This window comes from Salvia splendens, unplaced genomic scaffold (assembly GCF_004379255.2).
Source record: "Salvia splendens isolate huo1 unplaced genomic scaffold, SspV2 ctg1141, whole genome shotgun sequence".
Lineage (NCBI taxonomy): Eukaryota > Viridiplantae > Streptophyta > Magnoliopsida > Lamiales > Lamiaceae > Salvia > Salvia splendens.
The window spans coordinates 1-19,887 of NW_024598691.1; the positions used below are offsets into that span (position 1 = coordinate 1).

The 19,887-nt window shown below is 38.9% G+C and overlaps 2 protein-coding genes across 2 annotated transcripts; both read right to left on the reverse strand.

The window, feature by feature from the left end:
- Positions 1-7,788: 7,788 nt before the first annotated feature.
- Positions 7,789-11,345, reverse strand: LOC121788773 (AP-1 complex subunit sigma-2-like). The gene is made up of 8 exons (XM_042187383.1): positions 11,210-11,345; positions 10,389-10,475; positions 10,048-10,139; positions 9,814-9,922; positions 9,690-9,725; positions 8,375-8,461; positions 8,214-8,295; positions 7,789-8,035 (listed from the first exon to the last, which is right to left on the reverse strand). The coding sequence occupies exons 1-7, from the start codon at positions 11,210-11,212 to the stop codon at positions 8,224-8,226; spliced, it is 486 nt and encodes a 161-aa protein (XP_042043317.1). The 5' UTR covers positions 11,213-11,345; the 3' UTR covers positions 7,789-8,035; positions 8,214-8,223.
- Positions 11,346-15,102: 3,757 nt separating this feature from the next.
- LOC121788772 lies at positions 15,103-19,123 on the reverse strand. Its single transcript, XM_042187381.1, has 8 exons — positions 18,730-19,123; positions 17,844-18,155; positions 16,921-17,309; positions 16,680-16,779; positions 16,368-16,421; positions 16,188-16,270; positions 15,747-15,878; positions 15,103-15,617 (listed from the first exon to the last, which is right to left on the reverse strand). The coding sequence occupies exons 1-6, from the start codon at positions 18,769-18,771 to the stop codon at positions 16,208-16,210; spliced, it is 960 nt and encodes a 319-aa protein (XP_042043315.1). The 5' UTR covers positions 18,772-19,123; the 3' UTR covers positions 15,103-15,617; positions 15,747-15,878; positions 16,188-16,207.
- Positions 19,124-19,887: the final 764 nt, after the last annotated feature.

The following is a 19,887-nucleotide window of genomic DNA, read 5'->3' on the forward strand; positions in this document are numbered from 1 at the left end:
AGGCTTCTTCACCCTTTGGTTGTATATCCGGAGTTACTTGCTCCTTGTACTGGCTGCTTTTATGCATGCCAATTCTCTTCTTTCTTCGGCAAGATCTAGCTCGCTCTCAGTCCGTCGTCATTTCATTTCTGAGGAGAAATTTAGAGTTCGGGGACTGGGTACGCCGATCTCCACCGGAATCACGGCTTCAGTCCTACGACACCAGACTGTACGGAGTTTCACCGTTGGAGGTTGTGGGTGTAGTTCGGTAGGACCATAGGACTTGAGGAGATTTTCTACCCATTGTCCTTTGGCTTGTTCTAACCGAGCTTTTAACTAACCGAGATTTTAACCCTTCACCAGGATACGATTTTTACCTCCGTTTGTCCGTTTGCTTGTGGATGAGAGACCGAAGTGAACCGCTGTTGAATATTCAGCTCTTGGCACCAATTCTTGAACGTCTTGTCGGTGAACTGAGTCCGTTATCCGAGATGAGGATGTGGGGTATGCCAAATCGGCACACTATGGTTCTTCCAGACGAAATCCAATGCCTTCGAGCTTGTTATCGTAGACTATAAGGTTTCAGCTTCCACCCACTTCGTAAAGTAGTCCACGGCAACGATTAGGAATTTCATTTGCCGAGGAGCTTGAGGAAGTGGTCCCACTATGTCTATGCCCCATTGCATTGAAAGGCCAAGGGCTTTGCATAGGAATAGATCGGTCTGCGGCATCCTTGGGATATTTGCATGGATTTGGCACTTCGGGCATGTCTTGACGAGCTGCACTGCCTTCGTGTACCAAGGTTGGCCAATAATATCCCCATCTTAGAATTTTTTAGCTAAAGCTCTAGCTCCAATGTGGCTGCCGCACGATCCTTCATGAACTTCTCTGAGGATGTAGTCCGTCTCTTCTGGTCCTACGCACCGCAATAACGGCTGGAGGTAAGACTTTCTAAAGAGGACTCCTTCATGAAGTTCGTACCGAAGTGCTCGGCATGTGATCTTCCGAGCTTCTCTCTTATCCTCGGGCAATTGTCCTTGATCCAGATACTGCAAGATTGGCGTCAATCCAGTTCGGCGAGCTGGACACTGAATGTACCTCGGCTTCATCAATGCTTCGATGCATTAATTCTTCCGCCTTTGAGCTCGGATCTGAGGCCAACTTACTTAAGGTATCTGCTCGGCTATTTTCCGCTCTGGGAACACGGATTATCCGAAAATAGGAGAACTTCGGCTGAGGTTTTGCGCTTTGTCCAAATACTTCTTCATTCTCTCGTCACGGGCTTCACTTGTACCCAACATGTGATTGACTATGACTTGTGAATCACAATGGACTTTGAGAGATTTGACGAGCAGACTTTGCGCTAACTGGAGTCCGGCAAGGAGGGCTTCGTACTCGGCTTCATTATTAGTAGTGGGAATAGGAACCGAAGTGAGTAGGTTACCTCGTGTCCGTCGGGAGCGACGAGTAAAATACCAGCTCCACTTCCCATCTTGTTTGAAGCTCCATCTACGAATCCGCTCCAGCAATCTGGCGGCTCTACTTCGGATTCCAAGGGCTGTGCTAGTTCGGCATTGGCAGAATTTTTCTGTTCGCAATGACAGGGATTGCTTGATCGACTTGGCCTCTGCAAGAAAATCTGCCAAGGCTTGTCCCTTGATGGCTTTTCGAGGTAGGTACTCGATTGAGTGTTCTCCCAGCTCTATGGCCCATTTGGCGATTCTGCCTGATGCTTCTGGCTTGGTCAAAACTTGCCGAAGAGGCAGATCGGTTAAGACGCATACCTGTGAGCATAGAAGTATGGCCGCAGTCTCCTTGCTGCATTTACTAATGCCAGAGCAATTTTTCTAGAGGTTGATACCTTGTTTCTGGACCTCTTAATGCTCGGCTTGTAAAGTAGATGGGAAACTGCTTTAGGCCTTCTTCTCGTACAAGCACGCGCTAATGGTTAGATCGGATGCCGCTAAGTATAAGAATATTACTTCGGCTTCGGTTGGAGCAGAGAGAATAGGAAGCTCGGCTAGATAACTTTTGAGCTCGTCAAAGGCCTTTTTCTGCTCGGCTCCCCACTCGAACTTTGGTGCCTTTTTCAACACCTTGAAGAACGGCAGTTGCTTTTCGGCTGCTTGGGAAAGGAATCGATTCAGTGCGGCTAGACATCCGGTTAGCCTTTGCACGTCATGTATGGACTTCGGCATTGCCATGTTCTGAACGACTTGAACTTTTGAGGGGTTTGCCTGTGAGTCCGTCCTTTGAAACCCAACAACCCAGAAACTTTCCCGAATCTACCAAAAAGGTACACTTTTGGGGTTAAGTTTGAGGTTGGCTTTCTTGAGCACGTTGAGAGTGGACTTAAGGTTGTGCTCGTACTCCGAAGTGCTTTTGCTTTTGACGACTATATCGTCAACATACACTTCGACCTCCTTTCCAATCAGGTGCCGAAAAAGCTTGTCTACCATCCTTTGATAAGTGGCTCCGGCATTCTTTAAACCGAATGGCATCTTTTTATAAGCGAAAATGCCGAAATCGGTAATGAAAGCTGTTTTCGGAGCGTCACTCTCTCCATCAACACTTGGTGATATCCTTTGTATAAATCAAGAAAACAGAAAATTTCGAAGCCGATCAAAGCTTCTACTTTTTTATCTATATTCGGAAGGGGATAGCAATCTTTGGGACAATGCTTATTTAGATCGGTGAAATCTATGCACATCCGCCATCCTCCTTCCTTTTTCTTGATCATGACAGGATTGGCCACCCACGAAGGATACTTCACTTCGAATAACACATCCGCCTTCAATAATTGACGGACTTCGTCATGGATGACTTGACTTCGTTCTGCCGCAAAGAGTCTTTGCTTCTGTTTTATCGGCCGGACCGAAGGATCAATATTTAACCGATGAGTGATTACCTCGGGGGCACTCCGGTCATGTCCAACGGAGACCATGCAAAGACGTCTTTATACTCCTTGAGGAGCTGGATGGTTTTTTCCCGAAGTAGAGGCGTTCCCGCGAAGCCGATCTTAACCGTTCTGGATGGATCGTCTTCATACAGCTGAACTGTCATCGAGTTCGGCTCCGATATGACTTCGGTCATTCGCCTCTGACTCCGGCTGCTGTGATTGCTATGCTTGATGGTGCCGATCTGACTGCTCGGCACTTCTAAGCGCAATTTGTAGACATTCCTTTGCTCTCTTTTGGTCACCTCGGATGACCGCTATCCTCCTTTAGTAGGGATCTTGATGGTGAGGTGATAAGTAGAGCAAACGGCCCGAACTGTGTTGAGCCAGTCTCTCCCCAGGATGATGTTGTACGGGGACCGAGCTTTCACCACAAAGAACTCGATCATCGTATTGGAGCTTGTAGGCGCTTTTCCCACCGTGATCGGAAGGCTGATAATACCTTCAGGGCGGGTGTCCTCCTGGGCGAAACTTTTCAGAGGAAGTGGAGCCGGACTGAGCCGAGCTGGATCCACTTCCATTTTATCGAAACATTCTTTAAAAAGAATGCTGACTGACGCTCCTGTATCCACAAATACTCTGTGGATCAGTTTGTTTGCCACTCCGGCGTGAATGACAATAGCGTCTTGTGAGGAGAGATGGCTGGGACGGGATCGGCATCTGAAAATGTAATCACTTCGTCTTTCTTCAGCCTTTTATGTGTTGGCTCCTCTTGATTGGAACCTCTGCGTTCTGCTTTTAGGGACGACTTAGTCTTCCCGGCAGGGAGAGCATCAATAGTCTGGATTACTCCATCATATTGCGGCTCGTCATCGTCTTCGGAATCCTCATGCTTTTTCGGATCCTGAGGATTGCAGTTCGCACCTCTCTGTCCTTTGTTCTTTTTCGGCTGCTTGCTTTGGTATTTTTTAACGTTCCTGTTTTCACAAGAACATCAATACCTGCAGCCAAATCTCGGCACTCCTCGGTATCGTGTCCGTGGGCTTGATGGAAGGAGCAATATTGATCCTGAGGTCGCCGCGCGGCGATTTCGTCATCCGCCTTGGTTTTTCGAACATATCGGAATGTAGTTCGAAATTTCCGCTCTTGACTTGTTTAAGGGTACGAACTGAGCGGGCGGCTTCTCAGGATTGAGACGTGGTCCCAATCTGCCTTGTACCGGTGCCCTTTGAATTCTTTCAAAAGGAATTCGGCGAGGAAGCCTCTGATCGCTATGATCGGGCTTCTTTCGTCTCCTCGGGATGAGCTGTCTAAAGACCGTTTTCGACGGTCTGCCTCATCCGCACGGGAAAACTGGTCCGCAATGTCCCACATTTCCTGAGCTGTCTGCGGACCGCACTCAACGAGCTTCCTGTAGAGAGCTCCAGGCAGGATTCCATTTTGGAATGCCGAGATGACAAGCAGATCGTTGAGATCGTCTACTTGCAGGCATTCCTTGTGGAATCTTGTCATAAAGTCGCTGATTTTTTCGTCGCGACCTTGACGAATAGAAAGCAGCTGAGCCGAAGTGATCCGGGCTTCCGCTTTCTGAAAGAACCTCCTGTGGAAAGCATCCATTAGATCTCGGTAGGATCTAATGCTGCCTTGAGGAAGGCTATCGAACCACCTTCTGGCGTTCCCGATGAGCAGCTCGGGGAACAGCTTGCACATGTGGACCTCGTTGAGACCCTGGTTCGCCATGTTATATTGATAGCGTCCCAAGAAATCATGAGGATCCACGAGTCCGTCATAGGTTATCGACGGAGTTCGGTAGTTCCGCGGCAAAGGAGTTCGGGTAATATCGTCCGAGAACGGAGTCTTTAATGCTCCGTACATGGCGAACCCGATATCTCTTCGGTACGGAGGAGATGGAGTTCTCCTGTGGTTCCGGTACCGAGGAGGAACAGGAACATGTCGGGATTGAGGATTCTTTCTCCTGGAAGACACGTCACTACTGCGGTAGTGACTTTCATGTCTGGATGAGGAAGGAGAATCCGCCGTTGTCTTCTCCGGCTGTTGGCTCTTCTGCAGGAAGGTTAAGAACTCCTCCTGCTTCTCGGCCAAGAACAGCTTGACAGCTTCATTTAAATCGGGCTGCTGGGAAGATTCGGTGCGATGACTCCTGGAGTGGCTTGTTCCTCCTTCGTGAGAACCGGAGGTAGATGTCTCCCGAGGCCGTTTTTCAGACCTGCGAGCTGGACTAGCTTCCTCACGGTGATCACGAACGGTATTACGGGTGGTATGTGATCTGGTATGCATTTTTTTTTTTTTTTTTGGGGTGGAAAAAGGGTCAAAAATTCGCTTTATCACAAATTTGGTTCTCTGGTTCCCACAGACGGCGCCAGTGATGAATCCGCGAAAATTTGATGTTAGTGAATGCAGGAAAAACGCAGATCACGACACAGAGAATTTACGTGGTTCGATTTACTGAGGTAAATCTACGTCCACGGGGAAGAAAAGAGGGCAGAGTTGTATTGCTTGATCTGTTTTCTACAGCTTACAATACAGACTTGCTATTTTGTATTCTATTTCTAGAGATCGAGAGAATGTAACCCTATCTATCTGATCTAGGTTCTATTTATACCAAGGACCAAGATCGTGGCATGCAGCTATTTACTAGGTAGTGGATGTCGTGGAGATCGTGGCGATCTTGCATGGGTCCACTATCCTGCATGAGTTAATGACTGCTTGACACCACTAAATAGATCGTGGGTGTAGTGGAGGTCGTGGAGGTTCTGCATGAGTCCACTATCTCCCAGTTCGGTCGAATACTGAGACCGAACTGCTGAATTATTGCCGAGCAGCTTTTGCCGATCTGAGAGTAGAGCTTGATGCCGACCTGAGAGCAGAGTTTTTGGTTGGCTTTTACCGAGCTGTAGGCTGGGGCCGAACTCTTTGGTTGTGCCGAACTGAACTCTGATACTCTTTAGTCATGCCGAACTGATACTCTTTCTTGGGCTTTAGGCTGATGGGCTTTACTGCTGTTGGGCTTGTTTAGTACCTTGTTTAGTACGTACTCCATCACACCATAACATTTCCCAAACTATTTTCTTATGCTTCGATTGAGTTCATTCGAGTAAATGAAAATCATAAGAAAGACAAAGTATATCGATTATACTATCATTGATTGTTAAGTCGTGAGAAAATTGTAGTGAAATAACAAGAAAAATACAAATTTGTGACTGAATTGAAAAGGTTGATAGTAAAAGCAGGCAATCCCAAAGAGGAGAGCTAATTTCTGGGCAAAGCGATATGAAATTGGATTCAGAATGAAGAAGAAAGAGACCTTGGAGGTGATGAGATGGCATCCTCGCGACTGGGCAGGAATGGTGATGGTTTTCTGAGCCCATTTGGGCGCCGATGCTGCTGTAGCCATTTCAATCACACAGCTATACTTAACTGATTTCACTCTCGTCGCCGCTATCACTTGCCGCTGTACATCTCATTTAATTGAGATATTAATGCAAAAAATATGTAGAGGGCAAATTGGAAAAAAAATGTGCAGCAAAGATGTTTGAATAATGGCACACGAAATCATGAGTGGGGCTGGCAAAAAATACCGAAATACTGCACTTACCGTACCGAAAAAATATCGAAAATACCGCATTTTCGGTATACCGCATTTTCGGTACGGTATGATACCTTACCGTTAGATTAAGGTACGACAAAGGTATGAATTTTGCATATATCGCGGTATACCGCATCATACCGCAATTACGGTATATACCGCAAAATTGCGGTATATACCGTAATTTTGCAGTACATACCGTTAATAATTATATATATTTAATATATTTATTATTTATAAAATTATAATATTTAATATATTTATTATTTATAAATCAAACAAGTATGATTTGCGGTATACCACGGTATACCGCAACACGGTACGGTATACCGCAATGTCGGTAAGGTAAAGGTTTTCAAATATTGACATACCGAATTTTCGGTATACCGCATTCGGTAAGGTATAGGTATGACATTTTCTCATACCGCAATTTGCAGTACGGTATGCGGTATGACATTTTCGGTGCAGTATACCGTACCGTGCCACCCCTAATCATGAGATTTAATATTCTCAATTGTCCCACAAAGTCCACGTAGATGGAAATAGTATCTTATGTTGTTGGAGCCAAAAAATCATACGTCAACAAAATGGTCGATCACTTAAACAACGTCATTTATTAAGATGCAAAACAATGTTGTCCTATTAAAATAGCCTTTTTCTTCATCCCTTTTTATTTTCTCCGTAATCGATTGCCTATAGTCGCCAAGATGCAACAACGCAACAACTTTTGTTCGCCTTAGTCCAGCGTATATAGTGTGTGATCCATGCCACCAATCGCTTTCCTAAAGACGACGGGCTCCTAGCAGCAACGTTGAACTTATGTCGATCAGGTTCCACCCGGTGGCAACAGTTCTAGGTGGCAGAAGTTTGAGAAATAGGGTTTTCCCTAGTTTATGTTTTAATTTGATTAGGTTTTTATATATAAATTTTAATTTCATAAATCAAAATGGTGTCATTTAAAACACGTTTGTCCCACCTAGTGCACCATACCATCAAATAAGACATGTATGCATAGTGTCAATAATTTCATACATGCAGGCAACCAAAATATTTCTTCGTGGTATGATTGTTAATAATGTTAAGACTAATGATTTTTCATGCCAATTTTCAAAGTCCGGGTATAGACTTAAATTTCATCAACTTCAGCTTCATGATTTTACAACAATTGGCATTATTTAAAATATATTTTCTTCTCTCTTTTTAAGTAGATCGAAAATTTCAAGCTGCACAAAATAATTTTGATGTTATAAAATTTTCCTTCAATCAATGGATCGAAGCTAAATTCCCTATGGCCACAACCCACAGATAAATTGAGATTTGTTTACTACGTTTGTATTCCATTCCTTTGCCCAGACGAAATATATCTGGTTCCGATTGAAAACAAATCACTAAAAACATTCATGTTATCGCAACGCCGATACCGATACATACTATCCGGCTTAATATCATCCTGATCGTATTTTTTCCACAAATGCAATGCTATCTGAGACTTAACGAAATCACAACAGCACCATCAATTTCTAAAACCCGATATCTCCAAACAAGTCTAAGTCCTGCCAAAAAATAAGATGAGTTGGTGTATCATAACAGGCATTAAATAACCTTAAGCATCATAAGATGTGGGTACGAAAATCAAACAGAATGAGCAACTTCAGGTCACCACAGATCTTGACAAGATCGAAATACATGTAATCATATAGACTTGGTGTATAATAAAAACCGATCACATACCAGCACATCCTCATTTTGTTGCTTGAGCAATCATATTGCTGATGGAACTAGCTTGCTCCTTGGCTGCCTCCACCAGAGAATCCTGTAAAACAATTGGTTGTTACTCAGAAGAGTACAGAGTTTTGAATGGCAATATTTCATTAGATCTGAAGTTAACAAACCTGTGCAGCTATTAAGCGTGCAACTGTCTTCTTACTCGACTCCTGAAGTTCACCAGCAATCAGGATTTCATCTAATATATAATATGCCTGCCATTGCATTAAACCGAGAGAGTTACAATGAGATAAAAAAGGCCACAAAGTGGCTGCATTAAACACTTGGGAGTTGTGTATTTATATTTGTTTACCATTAAAAAAGAGAGAAAAATAGTAAAGAAGAATAACTATTACCATCAAATATAAAAGAGCAGTTAGTCGGATACATGACTAATATGAGGCTTTAACTTAGCTCGTTTATAAAGAGAGTAGAGCACTTTGAGTATTATGCAAGGCAATAGCAAGGTCATTTTCTGGAAGAATATAAATAGAAGTGACACACCACTTTTTTTACACTTCTAGTCATGGAAGCCATAATAGACATTGAACTTTTTGTTACAACTAGTGTCAATTGTCAAGACCAAAATGAGAACAGGACAGTAAAGGGAGACGCAAGGAAGCAAGACCATTAGTTAGTACCTTCCAGGATTACAAGGAATAACACTCTGGGTATATCAAAATAAAAGCAAAAGGTCACACGGTCTAAGATGGACAGGATATATCTGGACTAAAATGATTCAAACCTTAGATCAAAGAGGAATTTCTAGTTTATCCAAAAACCAAGTGTAGACTGAATTAACATCTATACACCACTGGTTCCAGGAGTCGCAAATTGATATGGTACATATGGTACTTGTACATTCTGACTAACAATGGCCATATTCTTAGAACTTTTCATAGGCAACTTAGTATTGCTATCATCAAGATAGACATAAAAATTCATTCTTTTGTTATGCCAAAGAATTATAACTTTCTTCATATTCCTAATAAAATTCAAATTTAGCTTGAAACATCCAGGTTAAAACCTATATTAAGAGTTTCTTAGATAAGCACTTATATTGTTCAAATAAAAGTTCCACCACATGATCAAATACTGAGATGCATTTCCAAAAATATAGCAAAGGTTCTCATATTAACAACATATGAGACATTTATAAGTCCTAAAACATGTAGACCACAGAATCCTAGAAAACCATCCGACACAATTGACATAAGAACAATTAGTGTCAATAAAGTTATCAGCATGAATCTATGTATGCATACTATTACTTAGTTTACTTAAAAGCAGCAGCAGGCATTACGTAAGTATATAACCATGCATAGGAGAATAGATGTGGCCTTAACAACTCAAGACACAGATAGAAGTCTCACTCTCAACAGATTTTGGACAGATCAAATCTGTCCAAACATTTCAGAAGCAGTTGAGACAACGTAAACATACCTTATGGAAATTAAAGATCAAGTCCAGCTCACAAACCTAAAAATAAAACAAATAACATGTTGAACATCATATCACAAGCTAATAAAAATCTTGAAGTAAATAGTTGCTTCAGTTTGAACCATACACTTCCAAAGTAGCGATCTAGTATCTCAACAAAATGATGGATAATTTCGAGGACCTCCAATTCATTATCATCCTGGTCAATGCACATGCAGAAATAAAGGCTAGCATACCTGTCAAGTAAGCAGTAAGATGCAAAATGTTTAATTGTGCACATTATAAAAGGGAGGTGTATGAAACTACGAGTTATATTAAACAATGTGGGAAAGGTTTAAAAATAATGCAAAATGCATACTACCTTTTGTAAACAACTTTGTATCCCCTCCACTCAACAAAGTTGCACAGTTTAGGGGCTCGGGTGAGAATCATACCACTAAGCTCCCGGATAACCTTTACCAGGAAGAAAGAACCTCCCCGTTAGTTTAATTTTAAAAGATTGTCAATGAAAACATAGTTTGAATGAACTAGGAACAAGGTCCAAATTGAGTTCAGAAAATAAACTCCTGTATAGTTCTATGTTTTCAATTTCTACATTCGCGGCATGAATCAAGGGAAGACAGAACTTACTCCAAGCGTGAAAAGGGTTAGTGATTAAGATGAAATTTTTTCCTGATCATAAATAATTGTAAAGTCATATACCTTTGTCCTTTCCTTTTGAGAATACGGTGAGTACCATTTTGTCAATCTCACTTTCCCTTGTCTGCTAATGAGAAGAACAAAGTGAATCTGAAATAATGGAAAAGCTTTAGTTTCTCATCAATAGTAAAAGAATAGTAGTACACCATTAATAGACAGTAATATGAAGCTCATAAACTAGAAAGCAGCAGGAGATATTGGGGTTTTATCGACTTATGGACTAGGTAAACGAGACATGGCCAATGCAATACTCTAGTTACATAGAAAACAGCTTACTATCTAAGACTGCAAAAATCACATTACTCAAATTACCTAATTAGGTGCCTTTTCACACTACACATATTACGGCTACTGATTGTTCACGTTATTGTACCTACGTGGATCCTAATTGATGATTTCTACGGTTGGAAGGGATCATGTTGATAGATTGCTAATACGATTGTAAGCCCAAATTTTAATTCTTTTATTTCTTTCATTGACTAGCTCGCAAAAAACCGGAGGCATTTGTTTCCGAATTCATGTCAATTTTAAAGATATCCGACTGTTTCAACCCCAGCGGCGTCGACCAATAGAGCAGATGCATAATTGAATCAAACAAACTGGCCATCCAAGATAACAGGTGCACGATCGGAACTTAAATTTGCGATTAAATCATGTAGTAATAGTTATAGAAAGTGAGGGGAGATCTGATCAATTAATCAGATCATGAAAGTGAAGAGAGACGGAAATTACCAATTGTTACGTCGACAAGCAAGGAATGAGAATGAACAAATGTTAAATGAGAAAATATAGAATCGAAGAAAGGTGGGGACAGAGAAGGATACCATGGTGGCGGTGGCAGGTCGTCGGAGCTTGATCCAAATGCCTCAGCTGTTTACAACCGTCTTCTTCTTTTTACAGATTTCGCCTGTTTTTTTTGTTTTGTTGAAGTACCTAGTTAGTATTTCTAAGCGGATTTTGTTGATCGAAAGAAAATTACCTACCAATTCTTTGTTTTTATTGGAAATCTAGTTTTAACCCAATAATTTTAGTATTATCTTGATCTAAATATACAAATTGCCTTTTTTTTACTCCCAATCTCTTTTTAAAATTTTAAAATATGCTATGAATTTTGGGATTTGCCGATTTTCCCTAAAATTATTTTTTCTTCAAATTGATGTTGATGTGTTTGCGGAAATTTGAACATGGTAAAATGATCATCGTTTTTAGTACAATAAGATAATTAAGTATCAACCCTAACAATAATACCACATGATGTACTACTTGAAGTGACATGTATTCGTCAAGACGATTACATATTCAATTAATCGAAAGAAAATACTCCCTCCGTCCACGAAAAATAGGACATATTGTGAATTACACGAGTTTTAATGTGGAATTGGTAAAGTAAGAGAGAAAGGAAAAAAGTAAGAAAAAAGTAGTGTTAGTGGAATGTGAGATCCATATTATTAGTAAGAGAGAAGGGGAAAAAGTAAGAGAAAAGTAGTGTTAGTGGAATGTGGCGTCCATATTATTATAAGAGATAAGCCTATCAAAATGGATATTGGGTTTGGATACTCGATATCCAAACCTGAAAAAGTTGGGTAATTGGATACCCGAAACCTGATTTTTCGGGTATCAGATCGGGATCGGGTAGTGAGAATTTTGGATGATCGGGTATCCGATTACCTGAATTATCCGATTTGTTTTTAAAATTAATAAATTATATTTTTATTATAATTAAATGTAATTTAATTTCTTAATTACATGTGGATGGATGAAAGAAGTTAATATGTCAATTTCTTATTGTGGATTGGACTGGAAAAATATACCGAAATACCGCACTTACCGTACCGAATAAATACCGAAAATATCGAATTTTCGGTACACCGTACTTTTCGGTACGGTATCATACCGTACCGACAGTTTTAGGTACGGTAAAGGTATGCATTTTGTATATACCGCGGTATACCGCGTTATACCGCATCATACCGCAAATTTACGGTATACCGCAAATACGGTATATACCGCAATTGCAGTATATACCGAAAATCAAGGTACGGTATACCGACAAAAGCGGTACGGTAACGATATCTAAATTTTGGTATACCGACAAAAGCGGTACGGTAAAAGTATGGTTTTTGGTCATACCGCACGGTACGGTACGGTATGCGGTATGGCCATTTCGGCGCGGTATACCGTACCGTTCCAACCCTAATTGTGGATGGATGAAAGATGTAATTTAATATAATTTAATTTCTTATTGTGGATGGATGAAAGATGAAAAATATAATTGTAATTTCTTAATTACACGTGGATGGGCGAGAGATGTTAATATGTAGATTAATTTTTTAATGTAATTTATTTTCTTATTGTGGATGGATGAAAGATGTTCATTTGTTACTATAATTTATGAATTTTGTATTTCTCAAAATTTGTAATTATTTTTCTCTTAATTCGAACTGCTACAAGAGTTTTGTATATCTAAAAGTTTGTAGTTATTTTCTCTTTAATACTACTTCAACTTTGTATTAAATTCAAATTAAATAATACTCCCTCCGTCCCATAAAAATATGTGCATTTTGCATTTTCGTCCGTCCCACAAAAATATGTGCATTCCATTTTTAGAAAGTTATATCAATTAAATAATGTAGGTCACATTATCCACTAACTATACTTTAACAACTATTCTCCTCCTCTTTCTTACTTTACCATACCATTCTACCCTTCTCTCTTACATTACTAATTTTGTCTTAATTCCCGTGTCATACTCATTGCCCATATTTTTATGGGACGGTGGAGTATTAAATAAATTGTAAAACTTTGTAGTTAATTTTCAAAAAAAAAATTCAAAATTACAATCGGGACTGGATACCCAATTTTTCGGGACTGGATACCCGAGTCGGGTATCCGGGTACGTGAAATCAAATTCGGGTCGGGTATCGGGTATTGGATTTTGTGAATTTCGGGATCGGGTATCCGAAAATTTTGGATCGGGTATCCGCAGGTACCCAATTTAACAGGCCTAATAAGTGAAAAGGGAAAAAGTAAGAGAGAAGTTGTTGAAAACTTTCCTTTTTTAAATGTGCTCTATTTTTTGTGGACAATCAAAAATGGCAAATGTGCTCTATTTTTCGTGGACGGAGGGAGTATTATTCTCTCAAAGGTGAGAGGTTACACGTTGAGAGGGTTTTCAATATGCTCCAAGATGTTAGGCCAATCATGCTCCGCTGACGTGATGTATGCTTGTATATAATGAATGATATGATAATCGAGAACAAGGAGCAAAAACGTTTATCTTGCGAGGAGAAAGAAAGATCTAGTTCAGGAATTTCCAGCTACAGTCCAACATAGGGCCCACCACCTCAATTTTGATATGAGGCTTTCATACACGAGGAACGAACTTACGAACAATTCCAACAAGATCTAATCGAAAAAATTAGGCACACAACAACAGAAGTATGTTTCATTAAGTAATATTATGAGTTTATAATATGCATTTTTTGGTATTTAATTAATTGATTTTTTTCGATATTTAATCAAGTAATTTTCTAATTTTGATTCATTTATTTGTTTTATAAATATATCAATTAATAATTATATAATAATGAAGTTGAAAATAATAAAAATAATGATGAAATTGAAATTCTGAATCATGGCTCAAATGGAACTGGTTAACATGACAATTGAAAATGGAAGTGTGGTTAAAATGTGACTGTTGTTATCAGGTTAGCAATGTAGATGCTCTTAAGATCCCTATACCAAAGTCCAACAACACGGCCACAAATAATGTGTGGCATTGAGTGCAAAGTTGTGAGTAAGTTATGGACTCAAACCATTAAAGGTTATGAAATATGGAAGTGGTAAAAGCATCATCATTCCTCAGGTGTGCATTTTTGGCTATTTCTCTTTCTCTCATGTGCATATGCGTCTATCATCTATGTATACTTACTTTCTAATCATGTTTGATTAAATATAATCATTAATTATTTTGTTTTCTCCTTTATTTCAAACATAATAAAGAGAATATTTTCTTTAGTATTTATGATTTCTATTATGCTCATGTTTTAGATTATGTAGAAAATATGACGTGTTATATTTTTATTTTAAATATTTTGAACTTTCTATAAACTAAAATAAATTCTTTATTATATAAATATCTAAGAATCCCAATTCAACATTGAAAATTTTTCAAGTAATAACACTAATTTTTTTTATGTATAATGAAATGACTTAATAGGAAAAATTGAGATAACAAAGAAAACATGAATTGGATTTCACATTTTCACGTCAATATAATTATTTATCGCACCCCTAATACGAAATTTCTGGATCCGCCACTGCTAGTATCTGAGTCAATCTCGGAGTTGTGTTCGTGACTCACCAATGAGAACATTGGGCCTCATGGAGACGGATCGAAATCATTGCTATCCCATCTAATATACAATCAACTCTCTCTCCCGTTTAATAATCTATAACCGAGTTGTTGCATTAGCCTAGGGAATAGGGATACATACATACATATGTGAAATTCCAATCAACATGCTCCACTTCTTCAACTACAAACTGCTCGCTTTCTTTTTTACTCTATCCTTATAGATAGTGTATTGAGTGTGACATTGAAAATTAATCTTACAAGTTTTTTACAAATGTGCTTAAAAGTCTAAAGTATATTCAATGCCAAAAATGAATTAAACTTAGGGTGCATAACATTGATGAAACTAATACACACAGTAACTGAAAGAAAAAAGGGGTATTTTATTCAACTAAATACCTTTCAAAATCATAACAGTACTCTCAAAACCTCATAAGCAAAACATATTTATTTTTTCTATCAATACGCCAATAAAATCTGCGTCACTCTTAGACAATCTTTCTGTACAAAAAACCTTCAAAACTGCAAAACGCATCATAATTACCTTTAAAAAACTGATAAAATCATCACCATGCCGTTGCAGCTATTTCTTTATGGATCAAATACCGAAAAGACGAACTTTCCTCTAGCCAACACAAACACTTTTCAGGTCGACCCTTCAGGAATCTGTCGATCGATTTCTGTTGATATTCAGGTAGGCAGTCTCCTACAACTTTCAGAAGTGCAGCCGTGCTAAGTGACATATCCTTTGCATAATACTGCAAGATTTTTGGCAGGTGCAGCCTTTTCTGCTTATGAACGTAAGCTGTAGCTTGTATGAATTCTTCTTTGGCAATATTCAGATCTTCAGATATACTCTTTGCATAGTAAATGCGAATCTGCAATCCAAACCATTAAAAAGTTTTGAGAATAAGCAGGAAGAAAGAATACACTAATTTCAGTCGTTTGCAAAAACGGGAGAAGATTTCGATCAAGCTAGCCAGATAAACATCTAACAAATACATTACCGCAGGGTCAGAGCGTGCTCCTGAGCTAAGTGCGAAATGAACAAGCGGTTCGGGATAGTCAATAGCATAAGCATGTCTTAAGACCCCGGTTTTGAATTTCCTCCTTGGAGAGAGAAGAAGTGTCTGAAGCCACTGCGTTGGTGCATGTCATGTTAAGTGAGTAAGTTGCTAAATCAAGAAAACTATGGAGAAGAGAAGAATCAGTTTCGAGTCATATAGTAGTTAGCAAACAAGAAGAGAATCTCTTAACAGAGCATGAAAATCTGTGTGGCATTCACTGTCAATTGTTTTGATGTTTACTTAGAGTCCAGCAAACCATAGAATATTTCTCTTATGAATATAAAACACAGTGAACACTAAACAGCATTCATGTCTAAGTACTCGTTGGTGTATTACAATATGCACAAGCTCAAGAAATATTGATTTATAATAGACATTTACCGGGGCAGAATAGTGAGATTTTATCCCCAAAATGGAGCTTTGTATGTCATAAGCGGTAACGCAGATCCCACCGACATTATATGCTGCTTGAAACAAAGAGTTTCACGTGGAAATATCAGATACGCAGATGATAAATCTAACGAAAGACTGAGCGATTAAAACTCCCTCATCAGCCATTACCTTTGTGATGAAAGTGCTTTTTGTATAGTTTTGATTTTCATATGCTAAATGAGCCTGCAAAGGAAGTTGAAAATACATGAAGTCGTCCTGTGAATCCAGTTTGAAATATGATGCATTTAATGTTTCTTTATAGTTTTGATTTGTACAAAAGAGCCACTTAAGTAGTGGAGTAACGTTATCTGGTTATATGTGATGATTAGTAACAGATCTGGTTCTGGCCGCTCAAACATAAATACAAGCATAACTTCACACATATATTAAGTGGTATGGTCTTGATCAGAATACAAAGTTGGAGAAGCGTGAAAGACATACGTGCATCATCAATGCATTGTGAATATTAATCCAAAAGGCAAGCTTCTGTTCATGCCTCATCTTCTTCATGTCAAGATTCTCAAGACTTTTGACTAGAGACCTACATAAAAGAAAAGCAAATGTTCACACTGCAAAAGCATAATTACACTTAGCTCTTTCTATATTTAAGGAACACATATCATTTAATCATACTGGTTTTCCATAAATAGAGTTGAGATATGGCACATTTGTAAATACAAACCTAAATTTCTGAAGCATTATAGCAGCATAACTGTAACTCTCGTCATCTAAGCAGATCTTCAGGACTTCTACCATCGCAGCATAAGGGTCATTATCTTGTTTCAGACCTTCGATATTATAATTCTCCGAAACTTCATCATGACATTGAGGACTCCAACTGCCAGATAAGTTTCTGGGAGAAAATGTGCCCGAGGAGCAGAATGATGAATTCGATGAAACTGAATAGCCTTTATGGCTTCGTGCAGAGTTGCCCACTTTGCAGTAAATGTCAGATATACATCTTAAAATGTCTTCAGATAGCTTATCCGGGAAAATGCAGGCATCACCAACACAAAATATTCCAAGATGGTCTACAAGGCTACGCCGTCTATAATAAGCACTCTTCCTTTCCTGCAATGCACCAAACATATTCAGCCAAAATATGTTATGGAGTGATAAGGCAGTAAGAACCAATGGATAAACAACTCAAAGATAAAGAACAGAAAATGAATCTCAAGCTTTTGTAAACAAGAACCAACAGAACTTGGAAATAAAATAGATAATAATCCTCTCACCGAGGCCTCGGTTTTCACCGCCTAATAGCTTTGATCTCTCTGGATACATTCTTCAAGCTCCCCTACGAAATATATAGGAGTGCAGTAGACAATAATCCCACCAAATTTGCTCTAATTAATTCAATTATTCAATCAATCCCTAATTTATTCAAATCCCATGAAATCCTAACTTTCTTAATTTAAAACTAAATCAAAGATAATGCAATAGGCCTAGAAATCAGCAATCACTTGGATCCAATCACCATCATTTCCATTCCTAGTAATCGATATCAAAATATTAGATGAATTACTATGTGAAAGCAAATATATGTGAGTGCATAGAAAGAAAGCCAATTGTATTCAATGTGAAACAAGGTAATAAGTACATCACCCTTGCAAATGATGACTTTGGAGTAGTGAATGGAACCGTATCATTTGGGCCAGTTAAAGCACTTGTTGGGGACGAACATCGTTGATGTTCACAATAGCCTTTGGACACTTCTGACATTGTTCTCCGGGATGATAGGTCAGATGTTAGCAATGGTTGTATTCCAGTCATTTGTTGTATGTGGCTTCCACGGTGTCCCAGATTACTCGGGATAGTTTTCTGGAAAGAAGTACGATACATAGAAAGAAGATACCGTTCCAAATGTATTATTTTAACCTCGAGTGTATTGATTTCTTTCACCAAATCTGATGAAGACTGCAGCAAACAGGGCCAAATAACTAAATGAGTTCATCGAAGTAAAAAAATACTGAGACGATAAACAGGAACGGGTTACACAAGAAGCAGTAATTCCCTGATCAATAGGATTTAGTACTAGTTCATAGTAGCTAGATAGATACCTCCCATAACAGAGTTACAAATGAGCAACTTCTCCATATTGTTGTTAATCAAATTATTGACATTTCCTTAAGTGACATTGCTTCCGAAATTGTAGTGAAAACAGCAGTATAACTAACTTAAATAAAATGATCATGAGAAATAGTAGGATTCAGTAAGATAAATGCATTAAAACATGGGAAGAGTTGCAGAAACTAAAATGCTAAGTGGGATTGCAATTTGAAGCAATACATGTAAGAGTAGGGCTTTACTGAATGAACAAAACATCATACACCCCGGGAATTCTCAATCAATGAAATCGCATTGATTACCACAAATTGGCATTCTCCCACAATTCAAAGCATTAGATAGATACAGACAGCTACACGATGCAATGTAACAATGTATATTAGATAAGAAGATTAAAAAAGAGGAAGGGAAAATGTAGACTGACGGGATTGAGATGGTGGGGAGGCGTGGGCGACATGTTGAGCATATGATCCCTAGGTGGAGGAGGAGAAGCAGTCCATTTGGATTTGCAAGGAGAATCCCAATAAATGAATAAGGAAGCACCGACACTAGAGCAGAATCACAAGGTGGGACAGGGCATGGAATTCTCCTCCCAAAGATGGCGTGGCGAAAATAGTCTGTATCTGGGGGACTGGGAGGAGCAAACAAAATACGAGTAAATGAAGGTGACCCACAACAGCAGACATGATAAATGGACTCAGATTCAGTGGGTAGAGAGAGGAGAGACGTCATTAAACAAATGGGACAACGGTAAAATTGGTAATTATGCTGCCCGGAGGTTTCATCGTGGAACCTCATCATCTTCTTCACCCTCTTCTTTCTTTATTTCTGTACTAACTATTTTATTTATTTTTTGAAATATCGACGCCTAATATCATGAAATTTTATTGCTGCCCGGAGGTTTCAATATCCTTATTTTTTTTATATTGGCATCAAAATGCGTTAAACTTTATTACACATTTTATACCAAATGCTCTACAGTGTACACCAACATATTGTTTTGTTAGGGTGGGTAGGATACATATGACATGTTATATTTAATTTTTTTATAAATAAATATGCTAAAATTTTAAAAAGTTGTATGGACAATCAAAAATAGTGTGTACTGTATATTGGGAGTATTTTATTATATGGATGTAGTATAAAACAATGACATGAGTTTAGAAGTCAAAATTATCATATTCGAACCAACCAAGTCATTTCAATTTATTATTTATATTATTGACTTGTATGTTAGAAATTCATATGTTTTGTATAATTCATTTTTTCACATAATATATCCGAAATAGTACATGAGAGTTCGTTCCTTATTTTCAGTGCATTCCATCGATCTAGTTCTTGACATGCTAGAAATTCACGTGATTAGCAAGCTAGAAAAACTAAGAGTATCCACAGTGGGACGGATGTTCCGGCGGACTTCCCAAAAACACCTCCTACCACGTCATAATGACATCTCACGGCACTTCAACGTCATAAGGACATCCCACTGCATAATGACAGACATCCCCAAGAACATCCCGACGGACATCTACAATAATAAAAATTCACAAATTCACCAAATTAAACAATTTACGGAATTAAA

Excerpts from the sequence above, each read along its gene's own strand:
- LOC121788772 (XM_042187381.1), bottom strand. The coding sequence starts at position 18,771 with ATGCTCAACATGTCGCCCACGCCTCCCCACCATCTCAATCCC. Across the intron at positions 18,156-18,729 it reads CTCCCCACCATCTCAATCCC|TCTTCATCAGATTTGGTGAA; the intron begins GTCAGTCTACAT and ends TGTTTGCTGCAG. Across the intron at positions 16,271-16,367 it reads AAAGCACTTTCATCACAAAG|CATATAATGTCGGTGGGATC; the intron begins GTAATGGCTGAT and ends TGTTTCAAGCAG.
- LOC121788773 (XM_042187383.1), bottom strand. Across the intron at positions 10,140-10,388 it reads CTCAAAAGGAAAGGACAAAG|GTTATCCGGGAGCTTAGTGG; the intron begins GTATATGACTTT and ends TTCCTGGTAAAG. Across the intron at positions 8,462-9,689 it reads TGATCTTTAATTTCCATAAG|GCATATTATATATTAGATGA; the intron begins GTATGTTTACGT and ends ATGCAATGGCAG.